General features: G+C 41.5%; 1 protein-coding gene across 1 annotated transcript in view; it reads left to right on the top strand.

The window, feature by feature from the left end:
• Positions 1-6,158: 6,158 nt before the first annotated feature.
• LOC149308926 (kelch-like protein 4) overlaps positions 6,159-27,405 on the top strand; it is a 58,540-nt gene continuing 37,293 nt past the window's right edge. The window contains exons 1-2 of the mRNA XM_089536705.1: positions 6,159-6,270; positions 6,826-7,244. Of these exons, the coding sequence (XP_089392831.1) occupies positions 6,250-6,270; positions 6,826-7,244 (440 nt within the window). The 5' untranslated portion in view covers positions 6,159-6,249. The remainder of the gene's footprint in view (positions 6,271-6,825; positions 7,245-27,405) is intronic.

Below are 27,405 nucleotides of genomic sequence, written 5' to 3'. Positions count from 1 at the left end.
CCTGTCCTTAATGCTATGGGCTACCCTGCTGAGATGGCAACTTGCAAAATACATGGTTGTATTTTGAATGAATGACATGGTTGACTGCATACTGAGGTCTTAGAATTCAGGCTGCTGCTGAACCTGCAAAGAAGTAGGTATGATTTACATAGAGCAGAGAAGTGATGAGGGAGAGGGGTGTTCAGTCTTTCATCAGCATGCCACTTTTACCCAGCAACGACTTCCCCAAAGTGCTGTTACTTTTTGATTCTATTTCACCAAATTCCCCAGCTAGTGTGTTTAGCAGCCAGGGTACTGGGGAATTTGAGAGAGCCAGCATGGTTAGGGTTTAAGTGATGGACTAGGACTCTGGAGAACAGGGTTTGAATTCCAGCTAGGCCATGGAAACTCATCGGGTGAGCTTGGGCAAGGCATACTCTCAGCCTCAGAGAAAGGCAAAGGCAACCCCCCTCTGGACTAATTTTGGCAAGAAAAACCCTTGATAGGTTCATCTTAGAGTTTCCATAAGTTTGAAATGACTTGATGACATATAAAAAGAAGTCCAAAAAGTTAACACTACAATTAAAACAGTACAGCACCTTCTAGCGCATTCTTTAAAAACAGTCTGTTTTAAAAGCCTGTCTGAATATAAAGGTTTTAGCTACCAATGGAAGGGAAACCAAGGGAAGGCCCATTCTGGCCTCCCTGGTAAAAGAATTCCAGAATCTTGGGACAGTCACCAAGAAGGCCCTCTCTTGTGTCTCCACCAACTGTGCTTGCAGTGGTGATGGGGCTGAGAGAATGGCCTCTCCTGTTGAGCTCAGAGCCCAGGTGGATCATACAGGGAGGTATGGTCTGCCAAATAGTCTGGGCCTGATCAAAACTTCCAAATCAAGTGAGCAACAAGGAGACTCTTTTCTAGCTGCGTTTTCAACTGGCTACAGACCCATAGTTGAACATTTATATACAAAATAAAAATGAATTTGTCTTTGTGTGTTCATCTGTCTGTTTACAGCAGGGCATTGTAGTGAACATGTCAAAATCTCCCCCTGCCTTCCTCTTTTTTATGCTGCAATAGAATAACATGTCTACTTTTTTGAAACGACATAATGGTAGATGCCTCAAAATTCAATGTGCTTGTGTGCCTTCAAGACCCCATTGACTTATGGCAACCTGATGAATTTAATAGAATTTCCTTAGGAAAGGAATACTCAGAGGACATTTTTTCAGTTCCTTCCTCTGATGTATAACCGACAGCACTTTGTGTTAATTCATGGTCTCCCATCCAAGTACTAACAAAGGCTGATCTTGCTTAGCTTCCAGGATCAAATGGTATCTGGTACCTTTAGAGTATTTATAATTTCAGTAGATTTTAGTTATTACCCAAGTTGCAGTGGCAGTAATCCAAACTGGCTTCCTAGAAGAAAAAGAAGAGAGGGCTACCATAACATGTTAGTACTTTTTTAACAACTAAAAACAGGAGAGGGCTCTCTGAGGCACTGCTATTAAGATTTCTGATGCCGCAAGAAAGGGAGGGCACTAAGGCACTAAGGCACATGAGGTTAAAATTGGGAATAGGAAAAAGAGAGAGGGTCCTTGAGTTACTGCTGGTCAAAAGAAGGGAGAGGTTAAAAAGTAGGTGGAATTAGGAGAACAGGAGGCTTCATGGACACTTTTTACAATATTAAGTTTGGACATGGGCAGGGCCAGATATACTTTAACTAGTTTAGATATCTAATCAGCTTTGACGAAGTTCTCACCATGTTTATATATTACATATCTGATAGCCAGTGTGGTATAGTGGTTAGACAGAATAGTACAGAGGTGGAATTATTTCTGGAAAAACAGTTTGGCAGAAGAGTATCTACATATTCTCCCTCATATCTTGGCTTGTACCAGATGCGTCATTAAGGGGATGCAAGGTATGTGGACTTCACCTTTGAAACCTTGCAGGGATGTACATCTGGTGAGGTGCTACACTTGATGGGACTGGTGCAATTACTGGGCAAGTAAAAATGGTGTCACTTCCCTTTCTCACACAAGTTCCATTTAGTCTCCCCCCCCCCCCCGACAGCAGTGGCAAGCTGGCCAGAACGGGTTTTTAATGTGGGTTTTAATTGTATTTTTATTGTATCTGTGATTGTTTGATATGTTGTGCACCGCCCTGATTGCAAGAAGGGCGGTATAAAAATAAAACTTTTATTTATTTATTATTTATTATCCAGCAGCCATGTCAGGTCTGGAATGCCAGGTAAAGGAACCCTAGTGATGCAGTGGTTAAATGCCAGCACTACAGCCACTCACTCACAAACCACAAGGCTGTGAGTTCAATCCCAGCAAGAGGCTCAGGGTCGACTCAGCCTTACATCCTTATGAGGTTGCTAAAATGAGTTCCCAGCTTGATGTACCCCATTTAGTTATTACCCAAGTTGCAGTGGCAGTAATCCAAACAGTTGTAAATGGCTTGGAGACTGCTCAGTGCAGTATGAAGCGGTATATAAATGAAGCTGCTATTGCTATTGCTATTGGAATGGGCTGTCAGAAGGCTGCAGCACTGCCACTCATCACTGGCATAGAACCAGAATGCGCCATCAAGAATTGGTATGCGCCATCAAAAGTCTGCACACACCCACCTAAGAGCAGTTGCTGGTGGGGTGTGTGTGGTGCCTTTCATTCCTGGTCTGGCATGGTTGCTAGGCAAGCAGCCACATTAGAAATGGAATGGGCTGTTGGAGGACCACAGCACAGCACCCCATCCATCAGTGGCTGCTGGTGATAGGTGTAGTGCCTTCCATTCTGGATCTGGCACAGATACTGTTGTGAGGCTGCAGAAGAAGTGGCAGGTGCATGCCCATTCCAACTTCTCCACTCTTGTGGCTCTCTCAGGCAATGAAGCCAAAGCAGTGAAGATGTCTGAACAAGAAGCCCCAACTCCCTTCCATCCCCTCCTGCTGCTTTGCTTGTCTGGCTGCCCAAATGACTCCTTGCCAGCCCTTTTCAGGTCTGGCTGGGCAGTAACTGGCAGGCTGGGGTCAGGCAAGTTGAAGAAGCAGGAGGGCAGAGAGAGAGGAGCAGTGCCCCCCGGAACCTTTTCTGGGCACATGAACCCTAGTTATGCCACTAGCTTGTATAAGGGGTAGAAACTTACTTTAAATTAATAATCTTGGAGTGTGGGCCAGATTATGGTTCAACTGGGCACTGGGTGGCATTTCTAGATTCTAATTGAAACACAGGTAGCATAGCAACTTTAGTCTAATACAGAAAACATAGGGCTGAAACAGATGGTTGGGGCTGCAGCAACTGCACTCCATGCCCTCAACCCAGCTTTTTGCTGGCACAAAAAGAAGCAGCAAAATGCCTCTCCCTTTTAAGTTGGCAAAAAGCTGGCTTTTCTGTTGCTGCTGCGGCTTTGCGTATTCTGGTGGTAGGCAGCATATAAATGCTGTGTCGCCGGAGCACCGCAAAGCTGCCCACTGTGTGGTCAGGCAGGTGGTATGACGCCAGCTTGGGGGCAGCTTCAAAGAGTGCAGTGTCTAAATGCTATGCTCTGACACTGCCCCCAAGCCAGTGCAAAAGGGTGGTCTGCTTCGCCCCATAGTCGCCCTCACCCTCCGCAAGGCAACCTGATTTTTTCCTCTGAGCATCCTCTAGGACTGAACAAATAGATGTCATACACTGAGGGGACACCCCTAAATAGGCAGACTCTTTAGTCACAGTTCATTTTTGCAAATACATTGTTAATACCCATATGACATACTTTTCATCAGTCCAGAACAGTGCTGAGTTGACGAAAAGCATGCTGAGCATGCTACAAAACAGGAACACCTCCGCACAACCTCATACTTAAGCAAGATTCAGGTAATATGCTGTTAGTGTCCCATCAGGATCAATTTAAGTTTGCTAAACTGTGGTTTTTCCAGTTTGTTGTAGATGATTTTAAAAGAAAAATCTGCTGACAAATGCACGTTATCAACAACCGACTAAAAATGGGGCTGGAAAGAAATAATAATACAGGGAATTATGGATATCACAACAGCTAGAACTCAGTACAGTGTATAATCTTAGAAGTCCCATGTTCTTTTTTCCTGTTGTTTTATTTTGTAAAAACATACCATGCCTGACATGAAGAAAATATTAGTTATGTGATATACATGGAAGGTGTTTGGGCAAGCTTGAAATTATAGTTTGAAGCTGTTTTGCTCACAGTTTGTCATGTTTTTCAGCAAGATGTTAAAATAAGTAAAACTGTCTTGGAAAAACAGAACATTGTCATATTTGGAAACAAATATAAAGATTTTAAATGCTGTATTTACTGATTTTAGGGGGAAGTGGTTCAAGATCAACAATGCAAATGTATACATATTTATGCAAAGTCTAATTCATTGGCACTTACTTTCAAATTAACATGCTGATAAATGAACAAAATGAATCAGTGAAACACATTGGGAGACATTTAGGTGCATGCACTCTGTAGAAATAATGCAGCTTAACACCACGTTAACAGCTATGGCTCCATCCTACAGAATTCTGTGATTTGTAGTTTTGTGAGGCACCAGAACACTTTGGCAGAGAAGGCCGAAGACCTTGTAAAACTACAAATCCCAGGATTCCACAGTATGGAGCTATATCATTTAAATAAATGCCAAACCTCATTATTTCTACAGTGCAGATGCACCCTGAGAAATTTCACAACTCATTTTTCCTCAAAGTATTGTGTTGGTGTGTGTGTGTGTGCATACAAATATACACTGAAATCACTGTTCCTTGCTCTATAGAATTGGCATGGCCCTCTGAATTAGAAAGGGGCAGAGTTCTCAAAGAAATAGAGAAGGTAAAGCTCAGCTACCATTTAACCCTTGGCAGTTCAATCAGTGCCATTAAAAGACTGTTAAGCAAGCACTAAACTCTCACCTAAAATCAGCCTAGCTTACCTTGAGCAGTGGGTTCCAGGGACTAGAAGCAACTACTGATAAAGCCTTCTCTTGAGTCCCCACCGATGGTGCATCTAATGGGAATGGGACTGAGAAAAGAGGCTCTCTTGTAGTCTTAGACCTAAATCCAGTTGCAGGTCCCAACAAGAGTAGATTCACTGAATCAATGGGATTTGCTTAAGTGCTGATGTTTCAGCTGTTGACTCCGTAGGTAGCTGGGAGCAGCAACTGGGGTGCAACTGTCTGTGGGCCCCAGTTTTTCCCTGTTGCCACAAAGGGTACAAAACATACCAAAATATGTTCTTTTCCCTTGGTTTCCCCTCTAAAATGTCAGCTAGAAGTGATGCCATGGAACTTCAGGTCACCATTTAGGAGGGGCAATGGAAGAATAAAAAGGTATCCAGAAGTTTGGGAAGGGTTTCTTTGCATATGTGCATTTGAGGTTCTTTGGGTATGATGTGGGGGGCAATTTTTACCCTAAGGGGTGGCAAAAGCTATGTCCAAGAGTACATCTGAGCTGCATGCTACATTTTTCTACACCCCCGATTCTGGCAATTGAGCCAAATCAGACTCATAAAGGGAGAAACAGTCCTTCAGATAGCCTAGTCTCAGGTTCTTGCTTGAGGGAAAGCAGTTTTTATAGGGAAGAAAAAAGATTTGTCACCCTTGCTTTATGTGGTGTGTGTGTGTGTGTGTGTGTGTGTGTGTGTGTGTGAGAGAGAGAGAGAGAGAGAGAAATGAGCCGGATGGCATGAGGATATTTACACAGGCACTTAGCCAGAAAACTGTGTTGTGTTTTCTGTAGATATGCTCCTTTAGGAAGGGCATCATTTGATTGTTGCGGGCTTCTCTCACATCCCTTTATGTAGCGAAAGTACATTTTGCAAAATGGTACTCATAGAAACTGGGTAAGGGGGGGCAGGGATGGATGGGGTAAAAGAGAGAGGGAGGGAGGGAGGGAGAAAAAGAGAAAGTGACTTTAGGCAAAACCCTACCACATATTTTAAAGGCTGTCTCTGTTATTTAAGGTGAAATGATGTGATGCTTACGGACACCTATTTCCAGCTAGTTCATATTTTACAAAGAGGTTTCCAGAATCCATGAAAGATCCTTGAGGAAAAATTGAATTGCTGGGGGGGGGGGGGCTGGAAAGAGAGGGGAGGAGGAAATGGGTCTGTATGGAATCAAACATTAAAAAGCCCTTTCCTTTTCAGCCCTCTCTCTAAAACCTTGTTTCCTATCTGTGTCCCCATTGACAGGAAAAACAAACATTGGTAATCAGTAAGGGGATTGCTTTGGAGCACAAAGGCTTCAGGTTGGATCCAGGCAGCCACATCCTATGGCAGGGACTTACTTCCAGGTAAGTCCACCCAGGAGCAGAGCCCATCAGATGCAAAGAGGTGGCCTTTATGAGCCAGGTGAATTCCTGGTCAGCTTGGGGGTGGGAGGAAGAAACTATGAAGACTATCTTTTCTTAATATGCAGCTGAAGTTGCAGGGTAAGATCCCCAAGGATGATAGCTGGCTAGGTTATATATTGGAGAGTGCAGCTCTCTACTGCTCTGTGTGCGCCTGTGAGTGTGCCTGTGTATTTCAGGCTAGCAGCTGGGGAGTGTAATAGCAGATGCTTGCCTGAGCTAAGCTGATTTACTTGTTTAAGATCTGACCTCATCATTTTGTCAGGATGGGCTCCCACCTCTACAATTAGGAAGATCTTAACTGAAGGGTTTCAGGTACACAGTGAAAGGAGAAGAAAAAGACTACTAGGAGGGAGCACATGCCTTTTTTGTGGATGAAGGGAAGACACTGAAAAGCATCGGGGATAGCAGGGTTCATTTGGCTTCTAGAACAACTGGATTTTTGTTTTGTGATTGTTGCTGGTTTTTCTTCCCCCTTTCCTCACATATTTTGCAAAGATGTCAGTCTCTGGAAAGAAGGAATTTGATGTGAAACAGATCTTGAGGCTTCGCTGGAGGTGGTTCAGCCATCCCTCGCAGAGTTCCACTGGCACCGGAGGTTGCATCCAGCAGGAAGGATATGAGCATAGAGGGACGCCCGTCCAGGGCAGGCTGAAAAGCCACTCACGGGACAGAAATGGGTTGAAGAAAAACAATAGTCCCATCCATCACAACATCTTGGCGCCAGTGCCTGGACCGACCCCGGCGTCCCACCGTCCCATCCAGACCTGGCAAGAAGACTTCATCGAGCATCTTCAGGTGTCAGAGGAGATGCCAAAACCTGGTACCAAGGAGAACTGTGATAAAGAAGAGACCAACAAAAATACACATGAACCACAAATAACCACAGAAGAGAACAGCGAGGAGGCAGTTGAGAGGTGAGTGTTTTACATGGAAGCATTAAGAAAAAGCAAAACAAAATCATTATGTTGTGGTGTTGGGAGCTGTTTTAATATTATTCCTAGGCTTATATTTATTAACGTCATTATCAATGCTATGTTGTCATCACTTTGCATAGTCCTTTACAGTGTCTGAGATGACAAATCTGTGCTCCAAGAAGCATGGGGTTAAAATTTCACACTGAGAAAGAACAGAGAAAAAGCAAGGGAAACAGTTGTAAATAGGAGAATCTGAAGTATTTCTATCCACGCCAATAGAGTATGAGATTATAGTAAAGCATAGGATTAAGGAGTTGTGACAGTAGCCAGACATAAAAGTAGCTTTTGGCTCAAGATACTCTCTTGTTGTTGATGTTGTTTGATGAAAAATATTCTACCTCTTATGTCTTGGAATTGCAGAATATTCAGTTCAGATTGTCAGAAACATGCAAAAAAAAGAATAGAACAGAAAAAGCCAGAGCTTTCGATTGTATGTTGATGAATTTTCCTTCTCAAATTAACACTAATCGTGTGGTGTAAAATCTGGATCTGTTTTGTGCCTGGCGTTTCCTATTTGTGACATGCATTCCCCAAAGGAATCAAATCTTTCACACTTCACCTGATTTTGCCACCCTCCCCCTCAACATTTTCATAGCTCTTTTAAACATGTTAATGATATTTTTTTCAGAGGGGCTTGCCTTTGCCTTCCTCTGCAGCTGAGAGAATGTGATTTGACCAAAGACACCAAGGCTGAGTGGGAATTCGAACCCAGGTCTCTAGCATTGTAGTTCAGTGCTCAAACTACTACACTACACTGGGTTCCGTTTGTATGTGTCCACAGAAACATACACAGACAAAGCCTCTTGGCATTCTTGTTGCTACCATTTACTCCTTGAGAAATATAATTAACCTTGAACTACATGAGAAAACCAGAAAGATTGTCAAAGGTTTATTTTCAGATCCATCCCCAAGGCTTGTCTTATTGCAACTGGAAGAAGAATCTAAGCCTGCAGTCCTATGCAGGTTTGCTTATTTACTTGGGAGCAAGTCCCATTGGACTCGAGTGCACCTGTATGCTGAAGGTAGGCTACTAAGCCTGCAGTCTGAAACACACATATAGCCCAAACTTATGATGCATACTCAGAATCCCTGCTGCATTCTTTGTCAGTGCATAGGGTTGCAGGTTTATGTGGAAGTAAATGTCACTGAAAATAAATGGGATAGCTACACCATCATGGTGCAAGGACCTTCCTGTGAGCTGAGTAAATAATGGAAAAAAATAAGCAGTAAGGTCATAATTCAAATGAGATACTGCAATACGGATTGGATGCACCTGGAACTCTAATTCCAAAATGTTTTAATCATGTTTAATTGGAACCTCATATTTCAATTTCACTCTTCGCATGAATGGATCCCCCACCACTTCAAAAGAAAGCTAGATAAAATAAGCAGAGCAGTGTATCTAAGGCTAGATTGTGAAGAAAGGGAACAGCCATATCACATCAAGCACACCTTTTACCTTTCATTTGATCAGGCTGGAAAAGTATTTGTTGCAATATTAATCACACTACAAACAATTTAAATGTAAGTTTGAGAAGTTGTTTGAGCAGCAAATATGGCTGACAATCTGTTATTACTTCTGCAGTGACTCCTCAAAACCGATGTCTGAGTGATTCAAACAGATTTTGAGTTGGTTTCAGAAAGAATACATAACTTGGTAAACAAATTATTCTTGTGTAGTCTGGGCTACACAAAAGAGCCAGCGTGGGGTAGTGGTTTGAGCATTGGACTAGAACTCTGGAGACCAGGGTTCAAATGCTGGCTCACCTATGAAACCCTCTGGGTGACCTTAGACCATTCACACTCTCTCAACCTCAGATGATAGCAAAAGCAAACCCCTTCTGAAGAAACTTGCCAAAAAACCCAATGCCATTTGGCTTAGGGTTGCCATAAGTGGAAAACAACCTGAAAGCATGGAATAACAACAACAACAACAACAACAACTCTGGTCCTATGCCTTTTTACTGAAGAGTAAATTCAGACCAGTTGGGTTAATTTCCAAGGAAGTGGGCCCAAGAGTGTAAGTTCAAGAGCTAACTTGATCTGAACAACAAAAGATATGCTAGCAGAATCCCATTCCAAAAAATCATATCTTAACAGGTCAGTACCATGGAAATTGTCTGGAATTCAGTCATGCAGTTGTTGTCATTATCCAGAAACTGCCTTGAATGTAGAAAAGGGATATAGAAAGTCAGAATGTGAAGGCAGCACCATGTGCCAAGCACCTCAAAATTTTATGGAACAGTATGGGAACATTAGGAAACTAGCTCATGCCACATAGGGAGATAAACCTTGTAGCATGCAAGAATGACAGTTTCAAAAAATTGTCCCCCTGCTCCAGCTAGGTAAGATTCCAAAAGTTTTTGTACATTTTAGAATGATTTTTCACATTTGGAATGAGAAAACTGCTTGTGCAAAAAAGTGGTTTTGTGCAAAAACCAATAAATGTTGGGTGAAACATATCTTTCTGAAGAAAAATGGAAGTTTTTCTGAACAATTTTTTAACACACACAAAAATCCAAATGCATAAAAAAAATTGTGGCTGTTGACCATTTAAACATCAGGATGTCCTAATCTGCCATGTCACTCTTTCTTGTCCAGAAGGAGAAAGTAATTTTTTTTCTGCCACTAGCACCATATCACACTACTACGTCCATCCAGTCCAGTAGTCTCAAGACAGAGACCTTTCTCATTACCTGCTTTCTGATCTTCTAAAACTGTAGATGCTAGGTATGGATTAAAGTGGAACATGCTCCCTAAGAGTGTGGTGGAGTCTTCTTCTTTGGGGGTCTTTTAAGCAGAGGCTGGATGTCCATCTGTCGGGGATGCTTTGATTTACATTTCCTGCATGGCAGGAGGTTGGACTGGATGGCCCTTGGGGTCTCTTCCAACTCCACAATTCTATGATTCTAAAGTTGAGGTTGTTTGCCTGTAAAACATGCTGTTTACAACAGAGCATTAGCCATAAGTGTAAATACCAAAGGGGTAGCAAAGTGAGGGCATTGGCTCACCGAAAGAATTCTACTCCCCCAATTTCCCTTCAGTCCTCAAATTTCTAGCATTGCAGTAGCATAAAACATGAGCTGAGCATTTGGAAATATAGTTTAGGCATCCAAAGGAAAGGGGCAGGAAAAGTTCTCACGGGACTGCAAACACAGGCAATACAAGAATATGGTATGAATGATTTTCAATCTCCCACTTCCTGCAATGCTAGAAATTTGGAGACTGAAGGGAAATTTCATTTGGGAGGCAGAATTCTCATTTGGGGGGGGGGCATGGGAATCTCCTCATTTTGTCCCTCATAGCTTCACCTCTGACTGTAGCCCTTCCAAGCAGTTACCCAGAATATCAGATAAAGTCTTCTCCATCAACTGTTATTTGATCTTTTTCACTGGAGATGCTACACATTAAACGCCGAACTTTTTGCACATAAAACATGTGCTGTGTCATAGATTTATGGTCCCTCCACACAACTGGCAGCCGCAGGATGTCAACAGTAGACTAGTATGTGTCCCATCCCTACAACATACTTAATACAGAGAGAAGAAAATAGTTATAAGCTTCCTAACTAGGGGTGTTCAACCTGGGATCAAAATAAAGACCACTGTCAGTTGGTGGTCAAGAAAGAAACCCTACTATTCAAATAGGTTTTGTATGCATGTTTTTTTGTTTTTGAAAACAGATTTTGTGTGGCTTCCCATACTCATTTTTGAGATAGAGAAGACTTCATCTGGAAGAGAAATGTTCATCAAGATGCTTCATTATAACATTTTTATCTCATATGTATGTATGTATGTATGTATGTTGGAAGAGTGTATTCTAGGCTGCATTTGCACTGCAGAAATAACCCAGTTTAACACCACTTTAATTGCCATGGCTCAATGCAACGGAATCTTGGGAATTTTAGTTTTGTGAGACAGTTAGCCTTCTCTGTCAGAGAGCTCTGATGCCACAACAAACTACAAATCCTAAGATCCCATAGCACTTCGCCTTGGCAGTTATAATGGTGGAAATAGGATTCTTGCAAATTTAACATGTACAAGAGAAAGGCTGGCTTTTAACATATGTAATCAACAAGTTGATACCACAGGGCTTGTTTTGAAACTCTGGTTTTCCATTTTAAAAAGAAAGAGAATCAAAGTCCTGTGATTTCTGGTTAGGTGGGACGACATTATCTTGTCCTGTTTGAGCTTACTCACAATCCTCACAGTAGATGAATATGGGAGTGGGAGTAGGGAACAGAAATTCCCAGCAATAGTATATTGCTTTGAGTCACTCCTGTTGTCATTCAGGGTTGTGGAGTAGCTTGATCTTGAACTGACTTTATCACATGAGGCTATCCTCTTGCTAAAATAATGTTGTTTCTAAAATGCTGTGCAATTAATATATTGTATTTCTTATTGCAGTTTAGAGAACCTTCCCAGGATTGCAACCTTTGTGCTAAAAGCTTATCACATGCAACATTTAGGACTGCCCACTCAATACCTCCTCCAACATATAACCCCTGCCTCTTTTCCTAGCTTGGCACACATGTACGCACACACGCACACACACGCACACACACAAATCCTTACCCCCCCCCCAAATAGAAATAAAAGCAGTCTTACATATAAAAAGGGTTTTTTCCCATTGAGGAGAGTCTTCCTGATCAGGATAAATCAGATTTCTAGCTCCAGACTTAGCTAAATACTAAACTAAACACTAACAAATGAAAGTTGTCTGCTACTGATCTGTGTTTCTGGTCTATTCCAATTCTTGTTTTCATCTGCCAGTGATTAGTTAAATCTGAAGCTAGAACAAACAGCCAGAAAGAAGCAGAGGGTTAATGAAATAAATGCTTTTTTAAACTGTAAGGACTTTTTCACATGGTGACCTATGTGCTTCCATCCCCAAAATGGTTAAAGTGTTGGCATCCTGGAAAAGCAAGCAAACTCACTAATGCTTATCACACACGGAGCACAACAAGGATTTAAAAGCATATTAATTTGGCAAGAAAGTGGGTCAAAAGCGAATTTGGGTTTTAGACAGACAAGGACAAATCCCATTGCTAGCTTGGAAATAAGCTTTTCCACTTACATTTCGAGAGGTGTGTGTGTGTGTGTGTGTGTGAAAAATAGAGAGGAAGGGAGGGAGAGACCCCAGAATGGAGCTATGAGACGGGAGGCAGTAAACAGTTTTGGCTTCTCTGAAGCCAAAGCCACGTATGGGGATAATTTGCCAATTTTTTTCTATAGAGAATTTTTTTTTACAAATTTCTGTTACTTTGCAAATGGAAAGGCAATCAAATGGAAATTTCCACTCCTTCTCCCTCTCACCTGATCACAGGGCATCTAAGCCACACCCAAACCATTCCCACTAAACACCCATTGACCACCCAAAATCAGCATTGAAGTGAAAGTTTGCATTGCAAGTCATAGCAGAACAGTAGGAGGAAAGGAGGCCATTAATGTATTTTTGTGTTAATAAAAATAAATGCTTTCAAAATGGAGAACAACAGAAGAGGAATTGCATCATCTGATAAGTGCAATTGAAGAAACTATTATCCTGGTGTAATTGTGATTTACATGTCCTGTGGGATAAAACTCAAAGATTCATTAGCTTCAGTGAAGACAATCTCCTGATGGAGATAAAAACAGGGTACAACTGGTTTGTTGACATGATTCAGCATTTTAAAAAAATTCTTTTGTGCCAGGGGCATATTATGACTATCATGATGAAGGCCTGAATGCAAAAGAATCTTGCAGCACCTCTGAGACTAACTGAAAGACAGAAGTTGGTAGCATAAGCATTTGTAGACTTGAGACTACTTCCTTAGATGCATTTGGCAAGTAGGCTCAAGTCTACAAAAGCTCATGCTATCAATGTAAAGTCGAAGGCTTTCATGGCTGGCATCCATAGTTTTTTGTGGGTTTTTCGGGCTATGTGGCCATGTTCTAGCAGAGTTTCTTCCTGACGTTTCTCCAGCATCTGTGGTTGGCATCTTTCTCTGAAGATGCTAGCCACAGGTGCTGGCGAAACATCAGAAAGAAACTTTGCTAGAACATGGCCACATAGCATGAGTAGATTTTTGTGGGTTTTTCAGGCTGTCAACTTCTATCCTTTAGGTAGTCTCAGAAATGCTGCATACTTTACGTACTGGTTTTCCAGACTAACAGGGCTATGGCATTGAATGCCTGGATTTCAAAATTTATGGCTGCACCATTGCTTTGTGGAGAATAAGTCAGTTATTGGCCATCAGTCATGATAGCTACTGTGGTGCTCCCAGGTTTGAGAAGTCTCTAGGCAAGATACTCTACAGCATACTCTTTCACCCTGACCAGTTCACTGCCAGGGACTCCTGATATAGCATACCCTCTTCTCCCATTCCCTCCCCCCCCCCTTACACATATTGATTTGGAAAGCTTCAATGTATCTGGCAACCTCAGCAAAAATATTTTTCAGGAACAATGGGAAAGGTGACCCACTTATTCCTTTCCTCCCCAGTTTCTTCTCTCACCATTACTCTCCACTCCTTACTAGGCAGAAGATGGAGAGTCCTATGGGGGCCCTCTGAGATATAAATGATCCTTGGAATAATGTAGATGTGATTGGATCTTTGCTACAAAGTGTTTCTAGTATCTGCTAGAGTTGGGTTTTTTTACCCTGCTCTCTTAATTTGCAGCCACCAGTGCTATCACTTGGGATCCCTTGAAACTGTGTGGCCCCAATCTGTTATCCTGTGATCCAGTGTTAGGGGTGTCTTTGGATGGCTCCATCGAAACTGCTGGTTCAGGGATAATCTGTTATTTAATATCAGAGAATGAGAAGCAGTAACAGGAGAATGTCATTGACCCAATCCTTTTCATGCTCTTGGATTTCCCAGAGACAAGTTTTTGGGAGTGTACAAAGCACAGCACAGTTTAGCAGCTTAATCCATTGAATCAACATCTCAAATAATGGCATTACTTGCAATGTAACTTTTGATCTTAAGATAGTACCTGTTCACTGATGTAATGATGGTAATGATGTATCTTTTTTTTTCTTGGGACCTCCTGACTTACTGGTCAACTTGTTTGTGGGTAGGCGAAGCAGTGTGAGAATGGGCAGTTGCCATTTTCCTTCCTCTTGGCTGACCAGTTCCTTTCCAAGAGGCCCTAGCCTGTTTTTGTGGACCTTGTTAGCACTGGCCAGTCAGGCAGCTGTCCAGGAGTGGATGGGTGGTGATGGCGGGCCTTCCCTTGACAGCCATGGAGATGGCATTCTTTCCTTCATCTCCTCCAGGGAACATTCAAACATTTCCCCAAATGCTCTTCCAGCAGTTGCTTGCATTCACCTTTCTCTCATTACTTGAGCAATGATCTGCTAGGATGACATTTTGTAGGGATTTAAAAAGATTTTTGGCTTTCTTACTTTTAAATGATCCCCCCATCCAGACCTCAAATTAGGAATGAGGTACATAACACATTTTTTGTGCAGTGTTTATGATTACAAGTTATGAGGGAGAGAATTCTCCAAGGAATTACACAACGGATTATTTTTCAAATGTAGCTTTCTGAGTTCTGTACAGGAAGCCCTCATTTGTCTGATGGATTAGGGACCAGAGGATTGTCAGAGTGGGGACTTGGTTGAAAACTGGAACCCAGTTTATTTTAGCTTGAAAATACATTTTGGATGCGCTGTATATCACTTTTGAATGCACATAAAAGCTAAATAATACACACACACACACAAACATAAAAGTAAAATGAACAAAGGGTTACCTTTAATGACCTGCTCTCAGTATATTATTGTATATTGTATATATATTCTACTATATACTGTATTATAAGCATACATATGATACAGCTAATGCTGTAGGAGAAACACTACCCAACAGTTTCAGAAGCACCAGTGACTGAACAGAGGTTGGAGGAGGAGATGGTGGGCAGTCATAGAGAGAGGGGAACAAAGGCGTCAAGCAGCACCCAGTTGCAAGTGAGCCTCAATAGCTGAATTGGTGTCTTTTCCCTCTTCTCAACTTGCTTTGTAAGTAGCATGCACATGTATGCAAATGCACCAAAATGAGCCTCCTTAGGAAGAAGAACTGATGACATTCCCACTCTTTGAAATCACCAAAAAAAGTTCCATTAATTCAAGGAGGAGTACACACTCTCTGTAGGCAGGCTTTGGGATTATGTGCATATTTGGTCCCAAGGAAGCCTCACAAACAGGAAAAACTGCTGAAATAGTAGAATTAATGGAACTTGTCTTGTAAATGTTAAAGAAGTCAGGCATCAGAAAGCGAGTCATCAAAAGGTAGGGGAAGCCTATACAAGGTGAATGTTTAGTCTGACCTAAAAAGCATCCAGTTATGTTTTTTTTCCCCTAAATTTTGAGGAGTTTAATTATAATCTGAAATTACAGGGAATGCATCCCAATGTTATTACTTAATCCAGAAGATGTTGCAAAACATCATCATGGAGCTGACAGTTCAGAAATGTTGAGATTTTTTAAAGGTCAGCCAAGAGCTATAGCACCCATTCAAAAGTTCCAATTTTATGTATTGGATTTGCTTCATTAGAGGAATAAAGTTTTATCGTACACACTCATGAATGGGAAGCATTAAAACAGTGGGGTCAAATGTCATAAAATGCAAACAGTCTATCTGTGGTTTCATGTTATTGTGTGATATTCTGTTTTAATGTCATATGATGTATTAAAAACTGCTGTTGTTGTTTTACTGCAACGTCCAGGGTCAAGGTGGCTAGGAAGTGAAGGACATGTTTGAAATTCCAGTACCTAACAATCAAGTGTCATTATGTAACACGTTTCATCAACTACATTCCTTTTGGGATCATGATGACAAATGTATATTATTTTTCAGGAACTTTGCAGAATGACACATAGATGAACTATAGACTCATCAAGTGTGAATATTCTTGAGTCAGAACCTCTTTCTGTCAAAGAACTGTGGATGTCAGGATTGACTAGGTGTTGTGTTTTTCATGTCCTCTTAAATTATTATGTTTTCATTATCACATTGTGTCCTTGTCTCCAAAATGCCTGGGAAACATGTTTGGCATTACAACAATTGAATTGTCCAACTTATTTTATTTCTCTCTCCTGTGGTGGAGTAGGGAAGGTGTGTCCCTCCAGATGGAGTGTTACTGGAGTGCAACTTCCATCAACTTGAGTGTGCCTAACCAGTGATGAAGGATGATGGGAGCTGCAGTCCAAAAACACCTGGGAAGTCTCTTCATCTGAGACTTTGAACCAAACATGTTATAATTCGAGCTGTATGAATCAACCGTCCATATCCTTTTTACATATTTCCAGTCGTAAATACATCCAGTCTTTGAATCATCCCAAAAATAGGGGGATATGCACTTTTCTGTGCAATCTCCCCTAAAATATGTATCCTGTATGCATTTTTGAGCCAAGAACTAAACACAACATTTGGAGAAATAGAAAATCTGAAGTATTACTATGTTCTGATCCATTTATTAATCTGGCATGTATGAATTTGGATGGTACACCTAAAAATGTAGGCAAAGTGAAAATGGAAGATAGGTTCTACCCATGCAAGATTAGAGGAGGACTGAGATTTCCACTAATTTGTCCTTGCCATGTCATGTCAAATATATTATCAATCAATCACTATACACCAAATTTAACACAAATAAAATGAACACATCTAGTGACACTTTAGAGGAGAATGCCCTGATGTTGATTCTCCTTTGACCTTTTCCTGCAAGGAGAGCAACTTGTGTAGATCAAAGGATCAACTTTATGATCCTAGATCATGGTGAGGCTACACACATATGGTAGTATAATTCAATTTGATGGTGTGGTAACAACTAGTTGTGGGAAACTGTGCATACAGTTTTATCAAAGCATGTTTTTGGACTGTAACTCTGGGTTGTACACCTGTCCAAAAAGGACACTCAAGTACCAATGTAAGCTTTGGGGAATTATGAATTAGGTCAAAGGTAGTAATGCCTAGCAGCTGGGTTACTTAGCCTTAGGACCATGGGTTACTTAGCCTTAGGACCATATCCCTATGTATACCAAGTCCAGAGACTCTAAGAATTCCAGAGGCAGGTTTTCAAACAAGTAATGAATTTAATTTTAAAAAGGAGATATCAACTATCATACACAACAATCATACACAACACTCAACCACACTCTCTCACAAGGACTAAGGAAAATCAAAGGTGTTGAAAGGGAATAGAATAAAGCTGACAAGGAGATACTGTATCTGAATGGATCCAATTGCCGAGGGTCCTGGAAGGGATGGAGGACTCAGACAACTCCTGCTGTAGGGGGATGGTTGAGTTGCTGAGGACTGGAGTCAAACAAACTGACAGCATCTTGCCAGTGTCCTGCTTACCTCTACTGATGGCAACACAGCAGGGGAGTGTACAAAGGAATAATCCAGAGTCCAGTCCAAAGGTCACACAATATCAGTCAGTCACAGCAAAGGGCAGAGGCAAGAGTGTAGTCACAAGGCAGAGGTCAGAAAACCAGTCTTGAATCAAAGAGCAAGGGATACAGGAATAACAATGCTGCAAGACTGGTTGTTGGCTGCAAAGAATCTCTGCAGCTGGAGGTCTTTTAAAAGGCCTCTGCTTCTTTCAGTTGAAACCTATTAGCTCTCCTCTTGGCTTCTAGCCTTGAAGAACACCTCAAAGACTCCCTGACCTGTCTTTGCTCCACAGGTCCTAGCACCTTCAGCCTGCAGTTGATAGAGTCTGTTTCTCCCTCTGCAGCTTCCTGATCCTAACAACACCCAAACAAACAGTGCTGGGAATGGACACCTTGTTTTAGTGAAGAATTGTGTCCCAAGAAGGCCCACCTGCTCTTTCCTATGAGACAGAGTCAGGCGATTGCCTTGGGGTGAAGATTCTGAGGAATCGCACTGGCAGCCTCCTGACTCCTCAGTTAGAGGAGTCTGCAGTATTCTATAAACTACATTGACAGCTGTCCCTGGATTCCACAGCTTTTTCTCCTCTGCCTGAGAAATTGTCCTGGGCTTGTCCAAATTAACCTGATGCCCTGGATATATTGCAGGACACTCTCCTGTTTCCACTATTCAAGTAAAAATGAATTGCCAAACTAACTGGCTTCTGTATCAGGGGAACCACTGTTTTGTCCTTCACCTTTGATAGTGAAATATTTTGGGTTGTTCCCTGGAACTCAAGAATCTCTCTGGTAGACCATTGTGAGATATTTGCTGTCTGCAAATTTAGACATTTAAATTTCAAGTCACATCGGCACTTTCTATGCAGATGACATTGAACTGGGCCAGTAACTAATAGCAGCGTAAGCTTATTTCAAGCTCGCACAATGACTTCCAATCAATGTCACCCAAATAAGGTCAGGGTCGGGTGTAGAGAAAATCATTAAGCTGCCTCCGAGGCTGCAGCAGAAGGGTGTAAGATTGACAAGGTGAGGTGCACATGCCTTGCCTTTCAAAAAGATTGTTGGAGAGCCATGGTAGGATTAGATTAGGTCTCTCCACTTTCAGTATCATTAAGTGACTTCTTTATCACAATGTTACCTATAAGAATAGGAGTGTGTACTAACAGCATAGAAAAAGGCTATAATGAAGTTAGGGGGAAACACCTGGAAGGTTAAAGTTGCCCCACACTTTTGTGAGCAAAACTGTCAGTGAGAAAGAGACCCCTATGCATATTCCCACTACCCATTGCTCGTAAGGTTTAGTACTTATAATAAAATTATTTAACTTCTGGTCTTGTTTCCAGCCAGATAAATTTGACTTTATGAAATAAAAATAGAGTGAAACAAGAAGGAAGACAATGCAAGAGGAAGTGCAGGAGTCAGACAGATAATTGGGAAATTGCTATTGCTATTTGGGGACAATATTATTGTTGTTATGAGAGCACTCCAGAAAGGCATTATTAGATTTGTGTAAGAAACTCCTTTATAAAGATGGTGGTTGCTCTCAAGATGTGTTCATGGGTGAATCTGCACTGTAGAAACAATGCAGTTTGACACAACTTTAACTGCCATGGCTCCGTCCTGCTCTGTCAAACTGCATTATTTCTACAGTGTAAATGCACTACCCGTAGATGGTCATGACAGGTTGCAAAATTCAGCCACACAAAATCAGCTAGATAATAAAATGTAGGACAGCAGAGAGACACAAACTTCAAGTCTAGGCAACTCCTGCTGTCAGTAGTTTATAAGGAAACAATCAACTGGAAACCAGAAGAACTATGGTCAGAAGCCAGGGACATAGTCAAGGAAGAATGCAGGAAAACTCTATCAATGGCCAAAAAGAAAGATAAGAAACAATGGATAACAGATAGAATGCTACAAGCTTTCAAGCTTTCTGCTTGAAAGCCCCTGCACTATGAATCAGGTTTGCCATTTAATCGCATTACAGTCAGTAGAGGCAACATTTTGAAAGCAACCTAAATTATATATTATTGTATCTCATTATAGATAGCAAAAACTGGCTGTAGCCAGTACCCATGGGAGCAACGATAGCCATGTTAGAAGCATAGATGTGGCCTTTAAGTAAAGGTTATACACAATTCTGTGAAATGCAGTGGCATTAAGAGAAATCGTTAACAAGTCCATAACAAGCTTTCTAGCTTACCTTTGATGCCAGAAACACACAAGAGTGGAATTTATCTATGCTGTATGTGCTCACAGTTCCATCTAAATTGTTTGATGCAATGATACATTGGAGGACAGAGTCTCCCTGCAGCAGATGCCTGGACTTTCACTCATGTTATATTCCAGCACATTCTGCTTACCAAGGACGGTCTCTATTTTCTGTCTGACCTGACAGCAAAAAGAGCTAATGCAATTAAAGATTGTGTTAACAGAAATACAAGAAGCTTATCCAGCAGGTTAGGATCTGCAGTAGTGTCAGAAACCAGAATTGGTTGGAAAGCAGAATCCATTTAGGGAACATGAAGAAATGACTGGGTCTTGCTTAGGACTCCCTGTGTGCTCCCACATGCCTCTGTACATGCGCTGCTTGAAGTCTCTCAGTTGCCTTGAGGCCTTTCCCCCATCTCAGCTCACTTTGCAAGCTGTGCATGCATGCACAGTTGATCCCAAGCAAGCCTCCATGATAGGCAAGAAGAACTAACAATAGAGCAGACTTCTCATCGGATGAATGGAACCAGCCATTAATTTGCAGACTTCAAAAGAGTGACTTGTTGGCTTCTCCAAAAGATGGGAGCTTTCTTTTTGCCAAGAAAACCCCATTATATGTTTCCCATAGGATTACAGCAACAGCATCCTGTTCATTCATTATGGGGGTGTAACTCTGACCTAATATTACCTTGACCTAATAAGCCCTAATATCAGGTTAAATATCATTTCCAAGCCATCTTAGAATAGCTGCTGGTCCCTCAGTGTTCCAGCCAGGCCAGCAAAATGGCTGGAGCCTGAATTTCCAACAGTGATATCAGGGGCTCCAGGGCATTGTGGGAAATTAAAATGTGAACACGTGGCAACTCTTGGAGCACTTCTGTGGTTGCCAAATAAGTGCAACAGGAAACACTGAAGTAAGAGGGGGCATTAGAGGTAACCTTGTCCAGCCCCCCCCCTCCAATTCTAGAGCCAGTCCTGATAAAAAACCGTCACCAGTTGTAAACCCTCATATAAAAACAGAAGTGTAATATATACATCTCATTTTATTTATTGGATTGATAAGATCGGATTGCCAGAGAGAAAACTTGAGAAGGCTCCTGTACCATTCATGTTCGTACAGAGGAATGTTTGTTACCTGGTGTCATGACAAGGAAGACATGCTCAAATGTCCTCTTTGGTATAACCATTAAATATACTGGAGTGATCTCCAGTTTTCAGTCTGTAGTACTGTTTATAACCCATCTTTCTTCCAAGCAGAACAGACTTGTATGCATGGGTTTTCATCTTCTTATTATCACAGCAACACCAAGAGGAAGGTTAATCTGGGACAACGCATGACAAGCTGCAGCACTGTATTCATAACATAACTCCTTTTTGAAATTCCCAACACATTTCGATACCAGAAGCTCTTTCTCAAAGGAACCCTAGAAAAGCAAGGATGAATATCTTGAATGCCTTAAAAACCCTAAGCAGGTCTTCCCCCTTTTTGTTTGTTTGCTTGGGGAGTGGAATATGGAATTGTTTTTTAAAAACCCACAACCTTTTGGTGTAGTTCTTTTATTTTGAGTGTTTACTTTTTCAGCTGCTTCCTAGATCTTTTTTTTTGGGGGGGGGGGGTGGTGTAGCAAGAATGGACTGGTCCAAGGTCACTGAACGCGGTACGGATTAGAACTGATAACACACATTTTTGACAGTGGAATACACTTCCTGCAAGAGTGATGGAGTCTCCTTCCTTGGAGGTCCTTAAACAGAGGCTGGATGGCCATCTGTCAGGGATGCTTTGAATGAGAGTTCCTGCATGGCAGGGGGTTGGACTGGGTGGCCCTTGTGGTCTCTTCCAACTTTATGATTCTATGTTTCCCTCCCGATCCATTCCCGTTCTCCAAGTGTCGTATGATAAACCTCTCAGTTTCAGATAACTTGAGCAGTGCTGTTGATGATAATGTGACTTGGAGATCTCTCATTCATTGGGCCACCATAAGTTGGAACTGACTTGACAGCAGTTAACAGCAGTAACTAGTTGTGAACTCTCTTGCCAAAAAAAGAAAAAGAAAAAAAAGACAGACAGCCTGAATAGCAACAATCTCATCTGCTTAGTTTAACAACATTCCTCTTTCCTTATCATGAGAAAGTACATTTTATTCTTTCCAATTATAGTTAGTAAATTGTTTAAAGCAACCCTTGATTAGTCTTGTGAAAAAGGCTCTTCAAAACCTGTGTGTGTGCTGATAGTGTGTGAAAAGGCAATTCAACCCAGATGAGATGGATCAGGCTTATTAAGGCAGTGCTTTGATTGTTTTCATAAAGAGGGAAGGTATAAGGCCATGGATTCAACAGGAAATTGCATCACAGTATGTGCATTTTTAGAAGGTCATAAAAAAACAATTGCTGAGTTTATAGAAATGCAGTGTAAAAGCATTTTAGAGCTAATGGACAATTAAAGGTTATTTTATGGCTGAATCATTGACTTCGAAACTATTTATGAGATCAGCACAGACCATCAGTGGAGCGTGTTTTACATTTGGAAAGTTATCCATATTATATGCTATTAAGCCAAAGTGGATGTGTGGGCACACATTATCCACCAGCCCGAATCCTTAAACCATGAAGCTAATGTCTGTCTCTAAGGAACATGTCATAAGATCAGCAAAAGTACCATTCAATTACAAAACAGTATTGTCATTCTGCATTCCCCCCCATGTTATCAACCATCTATCATGAAAGAGAGGTCCCCATACACTTTAAAGATGTCTTTGAAAGAAAATTAAAACAAAAAGCTGAAATATTCAGTGGATTCATGAGAAGCAGCACCAGTTAAAGAAATCTTTGTCAAATAATTATTTGAATTTTAGTTTATAAAGCAACAAATTTGCATGCATTTACATATGAAGAAAATCATGGTTTTGTATTTTTAAATCCATTTTTAAAAGGTGGTGCATGTGTCGGAGCAAGCATTCTTTTAGAAGGATTCCCTCTGTGGGAATCTGAAGTGTGCAATTGTTGGATGAAGGCTAAATAGTAATCATTGTAATCAGTATGAAGAGAGATGCTTCTTTTATCAATGTGCTTGTATTGCGACCATCATTTCAAAGAGGCATTCACTCCTCTATGTAAGTGAAGATGAATGTCTCTTTTAAAGATGGCACATACCCTGTAGCTGTCTTCAAACAGGTTTCATGTGACAAACAGGATTGAAACTTCTTTCTGGACCTTATCACATGGAAGAGAAGCAGCCAAATCCCGTTGATAAATGGGATTTAAATCCGCGAGTTTTCAGATGATGTTGGGCTAATTGAGCATTAACCCAACATTAAGCTGTGCAGAAAGTGGGCAAAATTGGCTGCTTTTCACTTTTGGCTGTGCGGCCTCTTGAGTCGCCATATTGGACGGCCTCTTTTGCTTCTTCAAGGGGTCAAGTCTGACCAGGATTTACGGAGTTGGCCTGCTTGACCCCTGGTTGTTGGGGTGTGTGTGGCTGTTCCTGGCCTTTCTTGGTCTTTGGTGGCATAGTCCAAAGAAAGCAAACTTCAATCTATAGAATGGCCAAGCTAGGATTTATCCCAGCAAACCGCTGGTTAGGATGTGTTGAGGGATGTACGCATGTGTATGACACTAACAGGATTGCAGCCTTTGTGTGAAAAACAAGAGTTTAATAATTTTAAACATCTAGTACTCAACTAATCAGGCCACCTTTAATTAAATAATTAAATAACAACTGATCCCACATTGCAGCTCTAAAATGGAATATTCTTCTAATTTTAATAAGAGACAGAGCAAGGAAAACAGGAGAAGAATACACACTTGATTCACACTGAGGTGGCAAAAATTCATATTTTGTGACAGTGTAGAAATCATATTCCAAAATTAAATCATGCTGCGGTATGGATTCCTGGCATTTTATATTAGCATTTGTGTGCTCAATCCCCTGTTCCCCTGTGCTGAAAACTGTCAAGCCATATTCATTTCAATCAGAATAAAAGCCTCACAGCATCTTCAGAATCTGGCCCTCCACACTGACTGCAAGCTAGTGTGTGAACTGTTCAAATGTATAAACTCCCAAGTGTGTGTGTGGTGGAGAATAACTATTTTGAGATCCTCCTTTGTGGTGAGTTTTCAAAATGAGATCTCTACATTTTGAATGACTTTCGTACATGCTAGGACTTAGCTCCTGAAAGCTGCTTTCATATCTCATGTACAAGAATCATTAAGAAGAAGCTGCTTTTGACTATGTGGAGGATGATTCTCTTTGGTATCCACTAGAGCTTGGAAGTAACATTGCAGGTAATGAGGATATGTGCAATGAGTTACTTTTCCAGTTCACAAGGCCAATATCTTGTCCCTTTCTTCAAGTAGTATAAGAAGGGATGAAATCCTACATGGATTGACAGATTGTAAAGCTTTGTCAGACAGAACTTCTCCTCCTTCCCTTCTCCTCGTACTATTTGGGGACCCAATAGCCTAACCTCAAAGGAGGACAAGGTGCTGCAAGATGTAGTACATGCAAGAAAAATATAGGACATTGCAACAGAAAAGCTAAAAAAACACTAATATAAACATAAATTCATGCTGCTTAGTCATGCTCAAAATGGAGGACATTTTGGAATTCCTCCTGGACAGAAGGTTGAAATGGAGGACAGGTCCTGAAAAAGGAGGACATGTGGTCACCCTACCTGCACTGTGAACCCACCTCTCTGCTATCAGTTCTTCCATGCCATTTAACAGATGGGGAAGGGCGGGGAGGCCAGGTAGCACCCCACTATGTTTCTACAGCTGGATGGATAAAGGAAAAGGCAACCTCCAGAAGCTCATGTGCTTCTTTTGAAATCCAATAGGATGTTTTCTTTGTGCATCTAGCTGTAGAAATGCATCTGGACTGCCTAGTCATCACACTCTTTCACTCCTGCACACTTTGCGATGGCTGGAGATCTGTGAAGGAGGCTGTAGATATCTCCTCCTGCAATGATTATTAAGGGATGCAAGCAAGCATAATATGATGTTAGGTCTGCCTGTAATGCTAACAGATTCCAGCCAATATCTTGCCAGATATTACTTGCCAGGGGACTAATACATTTACCCCATTAGGCATTATTTGAGATGGGATGTTGTCTCGTCAAAGGAGTTGTTTTTTTTTAAAATGTCTTATTATATTAATTATATGAGGTTGCAATGTTTACCATTCAACAAGGTCCTGGGCTGCTCAGATAAGTGAAGCAGCTGCCCTGTTTCCTGCTGTATTGCATCACTCTGAATATTATTTTGAACCAGAGGGAATGGAAACAAGGAGAAGGAGCATTCTGTGCTCATCTGAGTAGGACAGAATCCTTGATGGAAGGTAAAAAATAGATTACACTTCCTACCCCTCATATAGTTAAGAAGATGTAAGTGCCTCTTACTAGCAGCCAACAGCTCCAGTAATGGGCAATATCACAGCAATGCAGTTGCAGGGTAATGTGTTACTGTATCCCCTCTCAGAATGAGTAAAATATTGAATAAATTCTTGATGGGGCAACAGATTTCTTTAAAACATGTTATGTTCCAAGATCTGGTACATACACTTGGCTAGCCACGGACTTGCCTATGTTGCAGAAATTACTGACATGTACCTTGGTCATGCAGTGGTTAAATGTCTGTTCTGAAGCCACTCAATAACCACAAGGTTGTAAGTTCAACACCAGTTAGGGGCTCTGGATTGATTGAGCTTGGCATCCTCTGAAGTCACTAAAATGAACACCCAGCTTGTTGGGGGCAACTAGCTTACACATTGTGAACCACTTAGTACAGTGGTTGGGTGGCATATAAATAAATCCTATTATTATTATTATTATTATTATTATTATTATTATTGTGCTTGCTAAATGTGCTTGCTATTGCTATGTCCTTCTGAATGTTGTTGTTTTTGTTGTTGTGCATTTTTAAGTCATTTCCTACTGATGGTGGCCCTCAGGTGAACCTATCATGGGGGTTTTCTTGGCAAGATTCATTCAGAGAGGGTTCACCATTGCCCTCTCTGAGTTTGGCTTGTCCAAGGTCACTCAGTGGTTTACTACAACTGAGCAGGGATTCTAACCCTGGTCTCCAGAGTCATAGTCCAACATGTAAAACATTACATCCTGCTGGCTCTCTTATTAAAATATGTAGCTCTTTTTTGCTTTCTCACTTGCATCCCCTAGTTCAGCTGACAACCTTTTCCACTACCCTCTCCACTCCCCTATATATTTTGTCATCCTCTTTTGATACCAACTATCTTCTGCATCACTGGGAGAACACTTAGAAAGGTATCATGGGGACATCGGGCTTGCTTCCCCGATTATGTTGTTTCTAGGGAAACGACCGTTTCTAATTATGGCAGTCCTTTCTGACAGATGATGTGAAATAGCACATTGCTTGAGAGCAGAGCACCATGTCACACATGCTCCCAGCATCCGTTAACTGAACCTTCACTAGCTCGCAGGTGCTCAATTATTAGTGTCCACAGCAATTGTTTTCTTGGGCTTTGTTCTGCTCAGGACAGGTTCCCATTAAGAGGCCTCAGCTGGGAATGCTACACAATTGCATGTGGAGAGTGTCTGTCTCAGTAATACACCTGGCGTTTGGCCATCTACAGCAGAGTGCTCTGGGATAGTTTCCCTCTACATCAGTAAGTCCTTTGGCGGCCTACTTGCCTGCCTGCTTTTCTTTCAGTGGGCTTACTTTAGCATTGCAGAACTTGTGGCCCTCCAGGAGTCAGGATTGGCCCTTCTATAAAACAGAGTGAGGCAACTGCCTCAGGCAGCACATTCCATGCATCTCCAAAGGGCATCAAATTGTTATCAGCTTTGTTATTGTATTTTTATTGTCAGGAAGGACAAGTGATTTGGGATTTATTTCTTCGTATACTCAACTTCTTTGGCTTTGGACACTGTGCACCTTTATCTGGGTTGATGCAAAAAGGCATTTGCTGTTCTGCTTAAAAGAGCATATAATGTTGCACTGATGCTGTTTGGACCACAGTGCCCATTAGTGCCAGCCAGCATAGCCTTTGGTCACAAAATACTGAGAAATGAAGTCCAGCAACTTCTGGAATGGGACTTTCTCCCTGTCTTTGGCTTCTTTGATGGCAGAGGTTGAATCTAAGTAGTCATTTGCCCCTTTACTTTTTTGCAGTGTTCCAGAACAGCATCACACCAGGTATCCTTGGGCACTGTAGGGAAATCAAAATCACAGATGGCTATCCGTACATGTCCTGCCACTTTGGAGATAATGGCAGACAGCCTGGTGGGGTCCATCTGGGGTCATGTGGAATGCCATACACAACAAAATTTAGAGAAATGCACTATGGCTAACAGTTACTCATTCATAGCATCACTATGGGTTGAAGCTGACTCCACAGCAGTTAACAACAAGAATGGGGTAGCCATATGCAATGTAATGTAAAAGATTAAAGACGATCTTTCCTTCCGAAATTATTGATCTCTTTGGCTCATAGGAAATTGATAGAGAAAAGATTGTCTTTTTCTTTGTCATAATACAG

Source organism: Sceloporus occidentalis, unplaced genomic scaffold (assembly GCF_023333645.1).
Source record: "Sceloporus occidentalis isolate IW3139 unplaced genomic scaffold, rSceOcc1.0.p SCAF_8, whole genome shotgun sequence".
NCBI lineage: Eukaryota > Metazoa > Chordata > Lepidosauria > Squamata > Phrynosomatidae > Sceloporus > Sceloporus occidentalis.
Note: the sequence above shows the minus strand (reverse complement) of the source record. Positions and strands in the feature narration are given on the sequence as shown.